Source organism: Schistocerca americana, chromosome 2 (assembly GCF_021461395.2).
Source record: "Schistocerca americana isolate TAMUIC-IGC-003095 chromosome 2, iqSchAmer2.1, whole genome shotgun sequence".
Lineage (NCBI taxonomy): Eukaryota > Metazoa > Arthropoda > Insecta > Orthoptera > Acrididae > Schistocerca > Schistocerca americana.
The window spans coordinates 968,292,483-968,310,857 of record NC_060120.1 but is presented as its reverse complement, the minus strand read 5'-3'; the positions used below and the strand labels follow the sequence as shown (position 1 = coordinate 968,310,857).

Genomic DNA, 18,375 nt, shown 5'->3' with positions numbered 1-18,375 from the left:
TTTAGCAGCAGTGCATGGTCTTTTCTTCTCAATAGCCATTGTGTTTTGTACAGAAAACTTCAACCTTATTACACTTTACACTAACAGTCACTTCACAAAAGAAATCAACATGCACCACAGAGTGACAAACAGCATACTGTTGTCAGAGCAGGAAACATTTCACATACCAATAGCTTACAGCACCATCTTTTCACTTTGCGTAGAAACTGGACCACTATTTTTTTCAGCATACTCTGTGAGTACACTGATTAATGAAAGTGCGTACAATGTTTCACCAGCTTGCAATGTATGCAGCCCATACTGCACTACACCTTCAGTTTAATTATAATCACCTGGTAGAACTGATATGTTCTCCCCAGGTCAATATGGAATCCTCAAATATTAAACACTCTATCTTCTGTATTATTAGGTAGTCCTAAAAGAAGATGGTGGGTCCTGTCAGGGTTACACAGAAGTTCGTTACAGGAGAACCATTTCACTACAGCATCTAGTGGTTGCAGTGACATTTGTTGTAATACTGAGCTGTCCTGATGAGGTGTAATTATCATTGTGTCATTGTGGCAAATCACTTTTTGAGGAACGTGATGCAGCAAATTGTTGACTGCAATTATGAAAAAGAATGATGCAGAACTGCAATATCCCAGTATTAACAATTTTCATCATAGAACGTTTCTCACCGTGGCATACTGCTTTCTGTTACTCAAATATGAAGCTATTAATTTTATTGATGTATTATGTACCCTATAAAATTCAAGCTTCTCAAGCTTTACTTAGGTCACAAAGAACAAGTGAAGCATTATTCTTATTTTCAAAATCAGTGCTTATTGGTTTACAGCGTTAAGAACTGCTGAAGTGGTACTTTTTCTCCATCTTTAACCAAACTGGCTGTCATAAGGGAGGTTATTTCCTTCAAAATAATCATATAGTTGATTGTATAGAACAGTTTCAAATATTTTGGATATTCTAGGTACTATTGAGACAGTTCAATAATTCTGTGGGCAGATTTTTGTCTCCTTTTTTAAAAACTGGTATAACTTTTAAAATTTTCAATGACTTAAGGAAAATTCCAAACTAAAGACATAACTCTTGAAATTTTTAATGACTCAGAGAAAATTCCAAACTGAAGAAATTTGTTAAAAATGTGTGCCAAAGGTTCACAGATCAAATTAAGAGTTTTCTTAACAAGGTAGCTTGATAGCCAGTAATTATCCACAGTTTTACAGTTGGAGAATTTTTTTACCACTATTATGTCATCAGTGGATGTGATAATTTTTCACTGGCAACTGCTCACCAAGTAGTTCACATGCAGACATGATGGCCAAGTTGTCATCAGTGGATGTGATAATTTTTCACTGGCAACTGCTTGCCAAGTAGTTCACCTGCAGACATGATGGCCAAGTTGATTCTGTTCCCAATTTTTTCCACTGAAGGCACAAACAACCCATGCAATTGATGTGTAATTCACAACAAAATTGGCTTATATCAACTTTTGTGAATCACAGACTGTCCCTGACAAAAATTACAACTCCATGGATCTGTCCTCATTCCAGCATGACACCATAAAAAGTCATCATCCTGTATTATGGTTCTTATTGTCACAGTCTCATTCTCTGGGTGTTCGCTGCTGCTGTTTCTGAAGATAAGTTTGCTATGTTTCTTCTGGGCCTCAGACGCATTCTATAAATACTTTCTGGTGCTGCTGTTTTTGAGTTTTCTGTGGAACCTCTGCTCTCAGGTGTAACATGGTCTTCTGTTGCTGGAGTAGAAAGGATGGCATCCAGATATGATGTAAGAAGTTTTGTTTGTTGGTTTCTGCTGGTTGCTGATGTGTTTGTTGTCAGTACTACTTCCTTACTTGTAGAGCTGCCCTTAAATTTTGCTGCTGCTTTCACTTCTGTAGTCACTGTAACTGTATCTTTCAAAGGTGCTGTTGGGGATGACAGAGCTATTCCCAGTGTTGACATTGATTTAGCTGCCTGAGTTGATATTGCTCCTGAATTTGACACTGGTTTGTTTTGATTTCATTTTTGCTAGGAGTAGGATTTTGGCTTTCTTCATGGCAGTTCCATTCTCTATCTTCCTCAAGAGTTCTTAACACATTTCCCGCTTCCCTGTGATGTTCCTTTGTAAAGCTTATCTTGTGAAGTATTCCCTTAAATAGCTGTTCACATTTACATAGGTAGGATTTGAGATGCTTCTGCATATCTTCTGGAACTTTCTGTTTGTAGCTGTTAATCAAAAATTCATGCATAAACATTTAGTTAAGTCATGTCTCTGTGGAAGGCTAACAACATAAAAGTTTATGAGTAATAATTAAGGTATTGTCCCCTTCACTGTCCTCATCACAAGCTGGCTGGCTTTTATTGTGATAAACTTCGCTGGCACCCCCACTTATGATGCAACTGCTGTCAGGCATTACTGTTCTTTTACAGACCTTAAAACTTACGGAGAGTGCACCCTATTTAATAATACCGGTTACTTATGAGCCTGGTTGACTATTTATTAGAATTTCTATTGCAACCCCATTATGACTACCTACTAAATTAAACATTTTAGGTTCTCTGACTGATCTGTTTCTATTTTTGATTTGTTTAACTTTTTAGCTGCTACAGACGAGCTCTTTGCATTCTGTGCTGAGGCTGCTTTTGTTATGGTCATACTCCTCACAAAAAGTGCTGATGCCTATGCTGACAGACAGCATTCCAGCTGATATAAAACACTTATCATCCGATTTTTTTCTAAACTATTAGTCTAAAAAATTTAATTTTTGCACATATTACAGTCTGATATCTTAACTTGGTAAAGCAGCTGCATATTTTTTTTTTGGTCCATAATACTTACTGTGCTGCATCAAATTATGTAAAACAGTGGACGAAATTTTTAAAGAGTTCGCAAAGCTAGAAACACGCTGTGTAAACTTCGCATATTGTTGATTTAAGCTCATACGTAGCAGTGACTGGAAGATAAATAAGCTGTCGATATTTTATTTAAAATTGAGAGCAGAATGATATTTCAGTTTGTTCTCCAGATACTTTGTTTTACATCCTACATGCTTACCTCTGCATTTTCAATTAAGTTGAGTGTCTGTGGAAAACTAACCACATAAAAGTTTATGAGTAGTAATTTAAGTATTGTCCCCTTCACTGTTGATATCACATGCTGGCTTTCATTGTGATAAATATTGTTGGCGCGACTCGCCCTTTCACATCCTTGCAAATCGTGAACCATGTGGTCATAACATCATCATATCTCACAAATGATTCAAGAAATTTAAATGAGGTTCTCTGCAAATGATAGTATGCAATGGGGCACAGCACTGTAGGAAAACCCAAGCAACATGCATATACACATTCACAACACCTGGGGAATGGTGTTGCAGGACGTGTGTAGATGCCCACAGCACTGAAAGGGTTAAACTCCAAGATCAGCTTTGACCTATTTCTAAATGAGCTATTTTTTGTTACTAGTATGTTTAATTCACCACTTTTCATCAATTTACTCCCTTCATGATTATTGCGAGTGTAAACTTTGTGTTACACTGTATCAGTCACTGCTATTTTCAGTCAGTACTACAGAGATGTAATGGATGGGTTGGTCAGAAAACAAAACATTCAAAAACAGTCCAAGAGGGTAACAGATTGTATATATCACCTACAGATGAGTCGGAAGTAATAAAAACGGTTAAAGTCTTAGAAGAGAAAAATTCAGAGGCATTGGATGGTATGTCTCTTCAAATAATTGGGCATATTTCTTTGTACATAAGTAAGCCTCTCACACTGCTTATAAGTCAAGTACTCCACGAAGAAATATTTCCAAATTGCCCAAAGAAAAGAAAAGTAATTCCCATATATAAAGGGGGAGACAAAGGGAATCCCAGCAACTACAGAAACTACAGACCTATTACAATCATATCTGCACTGTCTACAATTGTAGAATTAGCCACAAAGGATAGGATAAAAAATTTCATATAAAGCTTAACATATTAAACAGCACACAGCATGGTTTCAGAAAAGGTTGATCTACAAAGACAGCAGTGGCAGATTTCACTACTTATGTAACCAGGGCATTGGAAAAATAGGAACATGTTTGTAGTTTATTCCTCAATCTGTCAAAAGCTTCTGGTTGTGTATGTCACAGAGTCCTGTTACAAAAATTAAACCAGTATGACATAAGAGGCAGAGCAAACGATATTATCAAGACATTTATTGAAAATAGGCAACAATGCATAGGGATAAAATATAGAAAGGGCAACAGATGGGAAAATGTGCTATCAGCATTCAAAGAAGAAAAAAAGTGGTGGAAAGGAAGATTTGGTATTATGACCAATACTTTTTATTCTATATGTAAATTGTTGGGTTGTTTGGGGGAAGAGACCAAACAGCAAGGTCGTCGGTCTCATCAGATTGGGGAAGGACGGGGAAGGAAGTCAGCCGTGCCCTTTGAAAGGAACCATCCGGGCATTTGCCTGAAGCGATTTAGGGAAATCAGAAAATCTAAATCAGGATGGCCGGACATGGGATTGAACCGTCGTCCTAATGAATGCGAGTCCAGTGTGTGAACCACTGCACCACCTCGCTCGGTCTATATGTAAATGACATGCCAAGAGGTATAAATGAGAAAGTGATCATGTATGCTGATGACACATCTCTGCTAATTACATGCAAGTTTGCAAAGGACCTTGTAACCAGGACATGTTTAGAGATGGTACGGCATACAAATATTTTGGGAGTGCAACCTTTTCAGAAATGGAAGTAGAACAACTTACATGAGATTACAGGCAAATAGGGCAGTCAAAGCAGATGATCTTGATATCAAGCTTGGAGACTCCAGTAGGCCTTCTTCAAAAATTCATCAAAGCAAGTTTCTGGGATTGATGGTGGACAGCCTCATGACATGGGAGACTCATATAGATAAAATATGCTCAAAAATTAGCACAAATATATTTCTCCTGCTAAAAAGTCACAAACTGTTGATCATGACACTTTGCTACAAATGTATTATGCTCTACTTTATCCACATATCTCTTAAAGCATATCTGTGTGGGATAGTGCAGCTAATATACACTGAAGCAGATTACTTAAACTCCTAACAAAAGTAATGACGTGCTTTGGAAACTGACACCAAGACAGTCCTGCAGAAATGAATTCAAAGAATTGCAAATACTGACAGTGCCTGCTCTGTACATATATGAAACAATTGTGTACCTAAAATTAAAGTGTACAGCTTTGATGAACAAGTATATATATATAACTACAGTACTAGGTGTAAAGATAATTATCACATGCCTTGAAATAGACATATTAAGTGACAAAAAACCTGAAATCGTGTATGTACATTATATAACAAACTTCCAAGCAGTACTAAGAACTCGAAAACACCATCTGCTTTCAAACAAGAACTAAAAGGTCAACTGGTCTCAGCTTGTTGTTACAGTGTAAAGGAGTTTTTAAATACCATTTAGTTTGTAACCCATCCATGTAGATCCTGATGTATTCAATGTCACTACCAAAAGCGATCCAATGATGAAAAAAAAATACATAAATAAAATAAATCACATGGACAATTTTCTTAGGCATAATGTACTCCTCGTTCCACATCTGTTTACAGAATAATTCACACACTGGGTGATTTTATTACATATTTGAGGTTTTACAACACCTTTTTGCTGCAAAAGTTCATGTATGACTGTTTCTATAATGTATTCCTAAATACCGGAGTCTGACTTAGCAATTACGATGCATTAGTTGAATTTAGTTCATATAAAGAAATTATATGTATCCATGTTTGCAAACCTGAGCACAATCCAATACCTTTAATAATCCTCTCTTTGTAAAAAATGTACTTGAAATTCAACAAAAATTCTACTTCCAAAGAGCAACACATCTATCCAAGACACTGTCTTGAAAAGCAGGCTGAAGCAAATCCCTCCCCTAAAATCAATAGTCTGTGTCCATTTAGCTTGATGCTCACTACGTCCAGCTAGATTGATGCTCACATGTCTGTGACAGTTAAAGTGAAAGTCTACAATCAGCAAGCAATGATTTAACTTCTCTATGTCAGTTCATGAAAGTCCTGGTTCAGCGAGTAAGCAAGTAACAACTACGGCAGGTTAGAGTCTGCGACTGGCAAGCAACCACTTAATAACCACATCTTCGTTAAAGCCAAAGTCTGTCATTAGCTTTTGTACATGCAATAACTGTTTCAGTTAAAGAAAGAGTTTGCACTACACAATCATGTGTATAACAACTGTTGTTGTTGTGGTCTTCAGTCCTGGGACTGGTCTGATGCAGCTCTCCATGCTACTCTATCTTGTGCAAGCTCCTTCATCTCCAAGTACCTACTGCAACCTACATCCTTCTGAATCTGCTTAGTGTATTGATCTCTTGGTCTCCCTCTACGATTTTTACCCTCCACGCTGCCCTCCAATGCTAAATTTGTGATCCCTTGATGCCTCAAAACATGTCCTACCAACCGATCCCTTCTTCTAGTCAAGTTGTGCCACAAACTTGTCTTCTCCCCAATCCTATTCAATACCTCCTCATTAGTTATGTGATCTACCCACCTTATCTTCAGCTTTCTTCTGTAGCACCACATTTCAAAAGCTTCTATTCTCTTCTTGTCCAAACTAGTTATCGTCCATGTTTCACTTCCATACATGGCTACACTCCATACAAATACTTTCAGAAACGACTTCCTGACACTTAAATCTATACTCGATGTTAATAAATTTTTCTTCTCCAGAAACGATTTCCTTGCCACTCCCAGTCTACATTTTATATCCTCTCTACTTCGACCATCATCAGTTATTTTGCTCCCCAAATAGCAAAACTCCTTTACTACTTTAAGTGTCTCATTTCCTAATCTAATTCCCTCAGCATCACCCGATTTAATTTGACTACATTCCACTATACTCGTTTTGCTTTTGTTGATGTTCATCTTATATCCTCCTTTCAAGACACGGTCCATTCCGTTCAACTGCTCTTCCAAGTCCTTTGCTGTCTCTGACAGAACTACAATGTCATCGGTGAACCTCAAAGTTTTTACTTCTTCTCCATGAATTTTAATACCTACTCCGAATTTTTCTTTTGTTTCCTTTACTGCTTGCTCAATATACAGATTGAATAACATCGGGGAGAGGCTACCACCCCGGTCTCACTCCTTTCCCAACCACTGCTTCCCTTTCATGCCCCTCAACTCTTATAACTGCCATCTGGTTTCTGTACAAATTGTAAATAGCCTTTCGCTCCCTGTATTTTACCCCTGCCACCTTCAGAATTTGAAAGAGAGTATTCCAGTTAACATTGTCAAAAGCTTTCTCTAAGTCTACAAATGTTAGAAATGTAGGTTTGCCTTTTCTTAATCTTTCTTCTAAGATAAGTCGTAAGGTTAGAATTGGCTCACGTGTTCCAACATTTCTACGGAATCCAAACTGATCTTCCCCGAGGTCTGCTTCTACCAGTTACTTTGCAGCTGTGACTTATTAAACTGATAGTTTGGTAATTTTCACATCTGTCAACACCTGATTTCTTTGGGATTGGAATTATTATATTCTTCTTGAAGTCTGAGGGTATTTCGCCTGTCTCATACATCTTGCTCACCAGATGGTAGAGTTTTGTCATGACTGGCTCTCCCAAGGCCATCAGTAGTTCTAATGGAATGTTGTCTACTCCCGGGGCCTTATTTCGACTCAGGTCTTTCAGTGCTCTGTCAAACTCTTCACGCAGTATCTTATCTCCCATTTCGTCTTCATCTACATCCTCTTCCATTTTCATAATATTGTCCTCAAGTACATCGCCCTTGTATAAACCCTCTATATACTCCTTCCACCTTTCTGCTTTGCCTTCTTTGCTTAGAACTGGGTTGCCATCTGAGCTCTTGATATTCATACAAGTGGTTCTCTTCTCTCCAAAGGTCTCTCTAATTTTCCTGTAGGCAGTATCTATCTTACCCCTAGTGAGACAAGCCTCTACATCCTCACATTTGTCCTCTAGCCATCCCTGCTTAACCATTTTGCACTCCCTGTCGATCTCATTTTTGAGATGTTTGTATTCCTTTTTGCCTGCTTTATTTACTGCATTTTTATATTTTCTCCTTTCATCAATTAAATTCAATATTTCTTCTGTTACCCAAGGATTTCTATTAGCCCTCGTCTTTTTACCTACTTGATCGTCTGCTGCCTTCACTACTTCATCCCTCAGAGCTACCCATTCTTCTTCTACTGTAATTCTTTCCCCCATTCCTGTCAATTGTTCCCTTATGCTCTCCCTGAAACTTTCTACAACCTCTGGTTCTTTCAGTTTATCCAGGTCCAATCTCCTTAAATTCCCACCTTTTTGCAGTTTCTTCAGTTTCAATCTGCAGTTCATAACCAATAGATTGTGGTCAGAATCCACATCTGCCCCTGGAAATGTCTTACAATTTAAAACCTGTTTCCTAAATCTCTGTCTTACCATTATATAATCTATCTGAAACCTGTCAGTATCTCCAGGCTTCTTCCATGTATACAACCTTCTTTTATGATTCTTGAACCAAGTGTTAGCTATGATTAAGTTATGCTCTGTGCAAAATTCTACAAGGCGGCTTCCTCTTTCATTTCTTCCCCCCAATCCATATTCACCTACTATGTTTCCTTCTCTCCCTTTTCCTACTGACGAATTCCAGTCACCCATGACTATTAAATTTTCGTCTCCCTTCACTACCTGAATAATTTCTTTTATCTCGTCATACATTTCATCTATTTCTTCATCATCTGCAGAGCTAGTTGGCATGTAAACTTGTACTACTGTAGTAGGCATGGGCTTTGTGTCTATCTTGGCCACAATAATGCGTTCACTATGCTGTTTGTAGTAGCTAACCCGCACTCCTATTTTTTTATTCATTATTAAACCTACTCCTGCATTACCCCTATTTGATTTTGTATTTAACTGCTGGTGAATCCTGTGGATGCCTTGGGCAGATGGGGGGAATATTTTGAAGAGTTGCTCAATGTAGGTGAAAATACGATCAGTAATGTTTCAGATTTCGAGGTAGAATGGGATAGGAATGATGATGGAAATAGGATCACGTTTGAGGAAGTGGAGAAAATGGTCAATAGATTGCAGTGCAATAAAGCAGCTGGGGTGGATGAAAGTAAGTCGGAACTCATCAAGTACAGTGGAATGTCAGGTCTTAAATGGCTACACAGGATAATTGAAATGGGAGTTGGGACAGGTTCCATCAGACTGGACAAAAGCAGTAATCACACCAATCTTTAAACATGGAAACAGAAAAGATTGTAACAACTACAGAGGTATCTCTTTAATCAGTGTTGTGGGTAAAATCTTCTCAGGTATTGTTGAAAGGAAAGTGCGAGTATTAGTTGAGGAGCAACTGGATGAAAATCAGTGTGGGTTTAGGCCTCTTAGAGGTTGTCAGGACCAGATCTTTAGCTTACGACAAATAATGGAGAAGTGTTATGAGTGGAACAGGGAATTGTATCTATGCTTTATAGATCTAGAAAAGGCATATGACCAGGTTCTTAGGAGGAAGTTATTGCCTGTTCTACGAGATTATGGAATAGGAGGCAAACTTTTGCAAGCAATTAAAGGTCTTTACATGGATAGTCAGGCAGCAGTTAGAGTTGACGGTAAACTGAGTTCATGGTTCAGAGTAGTTTCACGGGTAAGACAAGGCTGCAACCTGTCTCCACCGTTGTTCATATTATTTATGGATCATATGTTGAAAACAATAGACTGGCTGGGTGAGATTAAGATATGTGAACACAAAATAAGCAGTCTTGCATATGCGGATGACTTAGTTGTGATGGCAGATTCGATTGAAAGTTTGCAGAGTAATATTTCAGAGCTAGATCAGAAATGTAAGGACTATGGTATGAAGATTAGCATCTCCAAAACGAAAGTAATGTCAGTGGGAAAGAAATATAAACGGATTGAGTGCCAAATAGGAGGAACAAAGTTAGAACAGGTGGACGGTTTCAAGTACTTAGGATGCATATTCTCACAGGATGGCAACATAGTGAAAGAACTGGAAGCGAGGTGTAGCAAGGCTAATGCAGTGAGCGCTCAGCTACGATCTACTCTCTTCTGCAAGAAGGAAGTCAGTACCAAGACTAAGTTATCTGTGCACTGTTCAATCTTTCGACCAAATTTGTTGTATGGGAGTGAAAGCTGGGTGGACTCAGGTTACCTTATCAATAAGGTTGAGGTTACGGATATGAAAGTAGCTAGGATGATTGCAGGTACTAGTAGATGGGAACAATGGCAGGAGGGTGTCCACAATGAGGAAATCAAAGAAAAACTGGGAATGAACTCTATAGATGTAGCAGTCAGGGCGAACAGGCTTAGATGGTGGGGTCATGTTACACGCATGGGAGAAGCAAGGTTACCCAAGAGACTCATGGGTTCAGCAGTAGAGGGTAGGAGGAGTCGGGGCAGACCAAGGAGAAGGTACCTGGATTCGGTTAAGAATGATTTTGAAGTAATAGGTTTAACATCAGAAGAGGCACCAATGTTAGCACTGAATAGTGGATCATGGAGGAATTTTATAAGGGGGGCTATGCTCCAGACTGAATGATGAAAGGCGTAATCAGTCTTAAATGATGATGATGATGATGATGATTTATAACCCTGTAATCACCTGACCAAAAGTCTTGTTCCTCCTGCCACCGAACTTCACTAATTCCCACTATATCTAACTTTAACCTATCCATTTCCCTTTTTAAATTTTCTAACCTTCCTGCCTGATTAAGGGATCTGACATTCCACGCTCCGATCCGTAGAACGCCAGTTTTCTTTCTACTGATAACGACGTCCTCTTGAGTAGTCCCCGCCCGGAGATCCGAATGGGGGACTATTTTACCTCCGGAATATTTTACCCAAGAGGACACCATCATCATTTAATCATACAGTAAAGCTGCATGTCCTCGGGAAAAATTACGGCTGTAGTTTCCCCTTGCTTTCAGCCGTTCACAGTACCAGCACAGCAAGGCCGTTTTGGTTAATGTTACAAGGCCAGATCAGTCAATCATCCAGACTGTTGCCCCTGCAACTACTGAAAAGGCTGCTGCCCCTCTTCAGGAACCACATGTTTGTCTGGCCTCTCAACAGATACCCCTCCGTTGTGGTTGCACCTATGGTACGGCCATCTGTATCGCTGAGGCACGCAAGCCTCCCCACCAACAGCAAGGTCCATGGTTCATGGGGGGGTATAACAACTATGTATGGAAAAAGTTGCAACTGTACATCTTTGCACCATAAAAGCTACTGTACAAAAGTAAACATGCAACCTCAAATGGTTAAAGTTCAACAAACACTATTTAATTGGACAGCATAATTAATTTTGGTAATTGTACTGCAAATTACATCATGTGCATGGTGATTTCACATTTCTGTCACTGCAAATTATGCCACTGTGAAATTAAATAAAGACTGTGTCACTAATTAATATCTAAATTATTTCTCTTTCGAAAACAATGATGATGGATGAGATGCACATCTCTTTACCTGTGTAACTGTGATATGTAAAACTGTAACTGGTCACTAACAACATTATAGTGCTAATAAAGTGTGCCCTACATCATTTGGCACTATCCTTTATAGAATCAGCTTTCACCATATTATTTCGGAACACCAAGATTTGAAACTCTGAGCTACATGAAACTGAGTGCATCAACAGGTAAGGGGCATGACCAAACTGCTCAAGAGTTGTTATTGGTGACTCAAAATTACTCATAAAGCATGAGCTATTATGTGCACATAATACACTGAAAAAGCTAGAATCAGAACAAAACTGTGTTCATTAATCTTAAGTGCCCACAACCAAAACTTTCTTCTTTGAAATACATATTTTGTTCATTTTAAGTGTGAAACCACAAAAGCTGATTCTAAAAGACAATAATGTCTGAAAATATGCTAATTAAGCAAACACTGTTGTCTTTAGCTCAGCACAGACATGCTGAACTGAGCTCCTTGGTTAGTTTATCTATTCATAAAAGCTACATCTCAAGAAAATCTATGCAAATCATCTGATTTAATTAACAACCATTAATGTCTACTTCTAGCACATCATTTTTGTTTGTTTAAAATTGCACACTATGACACTTTGTGAGATTCAGATTCAAACTGTCTGCTGTGAACCAGTTGTAACTCAATTACCTATAACCCGAACTGTGGTTGGAAAGTTGAGTTTGGACCTTCCAATAGTGTGTTTGTGTCATCAAAGAAATTACAGTTTTTAAACTAGACTTGGAAGGGATTGGAAGATCATTTATGTAAGTAGGACAAAAGTAAACTCTGTACCATTTCTACTAAGACACAACACCTTATGTTCATTTCATGGGATGGAAGTTTTATTTATACTCCTTTATAGAACATGTTGTACCAGCAATGTGCCTACATTTGCATGGCTAAGCAATTGATTGTAACAGCTGCTAACTTGGAAGCTAATTTACCAGCCCTCTTAGCCAACACATATTTTTCTATCTTCATTCACAGATTTTATCTGCAACTGATAGACTGGAGCCCTATAGATATGGAAAAGAATGTTAATACCATTTTAACATGTTTAACATGTTTCCTAATGAGCTTGTGTCACTTGCAGCTATATTTAAAAACAGTCATAAAAAACAATCCTCAGGTTATTAAAAGGAAACCCTGGATAACTATAGGGACCAGATTTTGCTGTAAAACAAAAATAAAGTTGTGTGAATTACAAAGGATATTTGTTGATCCCATAAAAAGTAGAACTATAGCATACTGTAACATTTCTTAAATAAAGTCATTAAAAATTCAAAACTATGTACATCATATCTCAAAAGGATAAATTGCTAGTCACCGTAAATATGGCCTGTTGAGTTGAAGCAGGCACAACAAAAAGACTGTTACCTATTACAGCTTTCGTCCAAAGTCTTCTTCAGCAAATAAAACACACACACACACACACACACACACACACACACACATTCACACAAGCAAGCACATCTCATGCACACAGGACTGCTACCACCAGCACTTCTGACTGGAATGTGAATGTCATGTGAATAGCAATTTGGAGTGGGGTGGGGAAGAGGGAAGGATAGCAGTACACAGGTGAGGGACAGGATTAGAACTTGGCCAGATGAACTGCCAGGTGCAGCATCAGAAGGTGGGGTGAATGAGGAAAATTGGGGAGCAGAAAAGAGAGAAGCAAAGAGGGGGAAAGGACAGATGGGTAAATTGGCAGAGAGTGGCATGCAATGAGGGTGAGGGATATGAAAAGAGAAGAGATGACAGGACAGAAGTGGTGGAAATTGTTGGGTGGAAGATGTGAGGACATTATTAGGTTACCATAGATTGAGGCCAGGATAATTTCGGGAGTGCAAAATGTCTTTTAATTGTAACTTCCATTTGCGCAGTTCAGAAAAGCTGGTGGTGGGAGCGAGGATCGAGATGGACCAGGTTGTGAAGTCACCACTGAAATCAAGCTTGTTATGTTTAGCTGCATGTTGTACCACAAGGTGGTCTACTTTGCTTTTGGCCACAGTCTGGTGGTGGCCATTCATGCTAGTGGACAGTTGGTTGGTAGTCATACCAACATAAAAAGTTGTGTAATGGTTGCAACAGAGCTGGTACATGACATGACTGCTTTCACAGGTGCCTGGCCTTTTATGAGGTAAGATACACTCGTGACAAGACTGGAACAGGAAGGGCTAGTTGGCAGATCTTGCAGATCTTGCAGCACCAACACATCCATCACCTTCATTTGTGTAAGAGCTGTTATTTTGTTTTCCTGAAAAAATGATAAGTGTAGTAATGGAGCAACAAACTGTCATGAAGTTTACATGAAATTTGGAAAGACTGCTACTGAAACCTATGTTTTAGTAGAAGAATTGAATGGCAATGACTGTTACTCACACACACAAGTTTCTGTGTGGTTCAGGCATTCCCAAGATGGCCAAGAAAATGCTGGAGATGATTAACACCTATGATGCCCTTCAACATCGAAAATGGATCAAAATATTGATGAAGTAGTCAATCTGATTCACTCTGACCACGGGATGAGTATTCGATCAATTGCTGAAACTGTAGAAATTGACAAATTATGTGTAAGGCAAATTTTGCATAAACAATTGAACTTGAGAAAAGTGTGTGCATAACTGGTGTTGAAAATTCTCTCAATCGAACAAAAAGAAGTTCATGAAAATATTTGTGCTGATGCTTTGAATACCATTGAAAACAATCCTAATTTCTTGGAATAAGTGATAACATGTGACAAATTTTGGTTTTTCACTGATAATCCAGAAACTAAGTGCCAGTCCTTGCATTGCAAGGGTTCAACTTCATTGAGAGCATGAAAATCTCAAATAAGCAAATCAAGATACAAAGCAATGATGATTTTTTCCCAATATTCATGGAATTGTGAATCTTCTTGGATTTCTGAAGGTCAAATTGTTGATAAGCATTATTATTTAGAGGTTCTTGTTCAACTCCACGAGAAAAAAAAGAAAAAAATGACCCAAATTGTGGAAGAACAAGTCATGGGTGCTGCATCAAGACAATGCACCAGCTCATACAGCACTGTCTGTTCAGAGGTTTCTAGCAAAATACAGCTGCCTAGTGTTAGACCACCCACCTTATTAATCTGACCTAGCACATGTGACTTACTTATTCCCCCAGGGCCATATCTGCATTAAAAGGAACAAGGTTTCAGTTTGTTCAGGCAGTGAAAGAAAACGTGGGACACTTCATTAAGGGTCTCATAGAGGAAGACTTCCAGCACTGTTTCAATTAATATAAAATTCACATATGTATGTTTTTGAAATAAAATGTTTTACCGCTATAGTCCCATTATTTTATAGCCATACCTCATATTTTGACTGACGGGCCTGGTAAATTGGATTTCAAGTTAGCTGTTACCGCCAACTAACTAACCACATAAATCAAAACACATGGACAGTACAACATGTGTTATAAAGATTAAGTAAATCTTGACCCTGTCAGATCATGAGAAAGGCAGAAAGATTGAAACAAACTCCTTGGCTTGCAAAAGACATGAATCAGTGTTCGGTTAAATGCAAATCCATGGCATTATTTGAAGTGACTTGTACAGCCAAAACTCAATTTTCTAACGCTCCAGCAAATATTGAGACTTGACTTAAGGCAAGACAGCCTGAGGTACTAGTCTTTCTAATCTCAGATGTTTAAAACTAGGTTTATTTATAAGCATATGAGTGCCAGTATACTTAAATAATTGTAAAGACAACATACACAAAGGCTCAGAAAAAAGGACATTGAATATGTAGAACTGTGCAAGTGTATCATCATCTACATTACACTGGAATTTGAATGCATGCTGCTATCCCATTGCTACTTCCCATTCATTTGGTATAGCCTGTATTTCTTGCACTACATTGCTTAGAGTTATTTCCTCCCCTGTCTTCTGTCAAAAAATATTGATGCAATAATTGTTTTCCCATATTTATTGCAAACAATTTTTCCGTATAATAAACACATAATGAGCTACTTTGTTGTAGAAAATGGGATATAATAGAATACTTACTTGTGACTGTTTATAGAGCTTCAATGAATATCTTTGTGCCTTTCCAAAAGGTACATCTTCAATGTTTAAAAGAGTGTGGCCAACTGCACTATATTTTCCAATATTCTTTATGTTGTAAACTGATATTCTCAATATCTTCTCTGATATGTCCTTCAAAGTAAACTGAAAGTCCTCTTCTATTTCAACAACTTGTGTCACTTTGTAAGATTTTGAGTTCTTGTTGTGCTTCTCTGCTGGTAATATTGTCAACCTCAAATTTATTTCATATGTATTATTCTCATTTTTCACTTCCAGGTCTTCTATTTTATTAACATGCACTAGTAACCTGAAATGATTTGAAACATAATCATTATAGTTCATTACAATTACAGGGTAATAAAATAAACAGAACATATCCAGGCAAAATGAAAGCTTATGGTTCATTCTACAACACTAATCAAAGACATGAAGTTAAAATATATAAAGTTACTCTGAAGAGATACTTAATCACACATGAAGTTCCCTCTTCATAATGAGATTTACAGAATATAATGTATGCATGAATGAATTATCAATGAAACAATCTCATCAAAAGTGACAAATTTATGTGGTCATCATAAAATCATCTATTTTTATGAGATCCAAGTATCAAAATGCTGCATCATTATGGAAAATGCACTCTTGTTTCATTACAAGAACGATCTAAAGATAGTCCCCTTACACCATTACACAAGGCTTTAGATTCTATTCTCTGAGAACCATTGACTCCTAACACTCAGAAGTGTCCTCGCACTAATTAATTCCTTTCCTTACTACGTTCAAAAAAGCCAGGCATAAAAGCATGAAACTTCTACTCTATTTAGCAAGATAGATGGAAATCATGATTCAATCACTGTTTTAGATTTAATATAAATTCAATAAATCATTACCATATCTCCAACCTCTGAACAATATAAATGAATTAAATCATTAACTTCACAAAGTGAAGAAAAACATTGGAAAGAAAACAAAGAAGGCAACCTACGTAAGAACACTGCGAGAAATTTAGTAGCAACACTGAGGACGGCAATCACAGAAGATAAGTCTGCATTTAGGGCAATGAAATTGTTTGTCAAAAGAGAAAGTTGTAAAGAAATGCATTCATCAGAAACTAAGAAGAAAAAGTGGTTTATAAGAAGAGGTAGAAGCTGCTTGGCTTTGAAAAGTAGAAAAAAAGGATGAACAGAAGGAATAAACTTATGATTAATCCACATCTAAAATATGTGCTGGAAAAATACAGTAATACCCAAAAGCTGAGATAAACATCTGAAAGATGAGTAACAAATAGGTTTTAGAAATGGAGAGATGACAATGGATCCTGTTTCCATAGTATATATTACAGACAATCAAAAAACACAGCTAGTTCAACACAGAGAAACACATGACATTTATAGGCCACAAAAAGAGTATTGATTATCTCAGATAAGAAAATATCTGGAGCATTATGTAAAACAGAGGGATATCTAGTTCACGTAATAAAAGCAGCCTCTGTAGAAGTAAATGACAAAAGAGATACAATTTCTCACAATAAACAGATGATTCAGGAACATGCATAGTATATTAGCCACAGTTTTTATGATATATATGAATGATGTATTTTCTGATAAAGTTATTCATATATACATACTCACACTGTTTTGAACTTTCTTTTAGATTTAGGTCATCTCATCCTACTAACAAGATGACCTACAAAACAGAGCCTACATTCTGGAGAAAACATTTAAATAATGTGAACTGAAATTTCAGAGAAGAAAACAAAAACCATAGCATTTATTGAAAAAGACCCTACAAACAGAAAAATTGTTGTGAATGATCAAATAATTGAACAAGTTAATCATTTTAATCATTCAAGATCCTTGTAATCCTGCTGGACGTTTCACTCAATATAATTATGCATCCATTCAACAAAATCACTAGGCATGGTGCAGAAGGATAGATCTGCTGATGCTGTGCCATATAGCAGAACACCAATGGCAGATTTACAGGGCTGCCACAGATCACCATGGTCACAGTTATCAACCACTCAATGTTTGCAGCATGTTCACTGTTTTATCTGCTCCTGATTTTGTGATGAGTACCACCTGACAATCTGTGAAGACACAAGACAAGAGGACAACTAGTGAATCTTGAAGAAACTGAATCTATTATCCCTTTTTGAGAATATGAAAATGAAAAAGAGACTGAAAGTGTTATGCAGTTTTCGCTCACAGACACACACAATCTGCACTGAGGATGAAACGTGTTTTCAAAGTTCATAGACTTTTTCTTTGATCATTTTCATTATCTACATTTAAACTTTAAAGAATTTTCTCTACAAAGTAACATTAGAAAGGATGGCCAGAGAAGGGAAGATATTGGAAGTATATTGGCACATATGAATAAAGCTTTATTTTCTAAAATATCTCTATTGGTATCAGAATAAGTACAAAATTTAGAAAGATCCTGAAAGTAAACATCAGAAGCCCAGTACTATGTGGAAGTAAAATGTGGACAATGGCAAATCCATAGAAGAAGAAACTGGAAGCATTTACAATTAACCATTACCAAAACTGTTAAAAATTAATTCGTCCAATAAAGTATAGAATGAAAATGAACTAAAAAGAACAGGTGGGAAAAGGAGTCTTTGGAAGACCCTTGCCAGAATAAGAAATAGGCTAGTGTGATAGCTGCTATGAATCCAGGAGTAGTTAACCTGTCAGTGACAGGAGCAAGCCAAGAGATATAGTTATACAGAGAAGAAAAGATTAGCACAAGATAGGTTAAAATAGAGCACAGAATGAAACCTGTCAAAAGACAGATGGTTTTAAACAAATAATAGAAGTA

The 18,375-nt window shown here is 37.4% G+C and overlaps 1 protein-coding gene across 3 annotated transcripts in view; it reads right to left on the bottom strand.

Annotated features, from left to right (window-relative positions):
• LOC124595404 (synaptotagmin-15-like) overlaps window positions 1-18,375 on the bottom strand; it is a 233,943-nt gene that overhangs the window by 9,439 nt on the left and 206,129 nt on the right. For 2 of the 3 annotated variants that reach the window (XM_047134133.1, XM_047134134.1), the window contains exon 7: window positions 15,535-15,859. In XM_047134133.1, the coding sequence (XP_046990089.1) occupies window positions 15,535-15,859 (325 nt within the window). Of the gene's footprint in view, window positions 1-13,533; window positions 13,765-15,534; window positions 15,860-18,375 lie in introns of those variants that run through there. The other variant, XM_047134135.1, reaches the window with a different exon arrangement.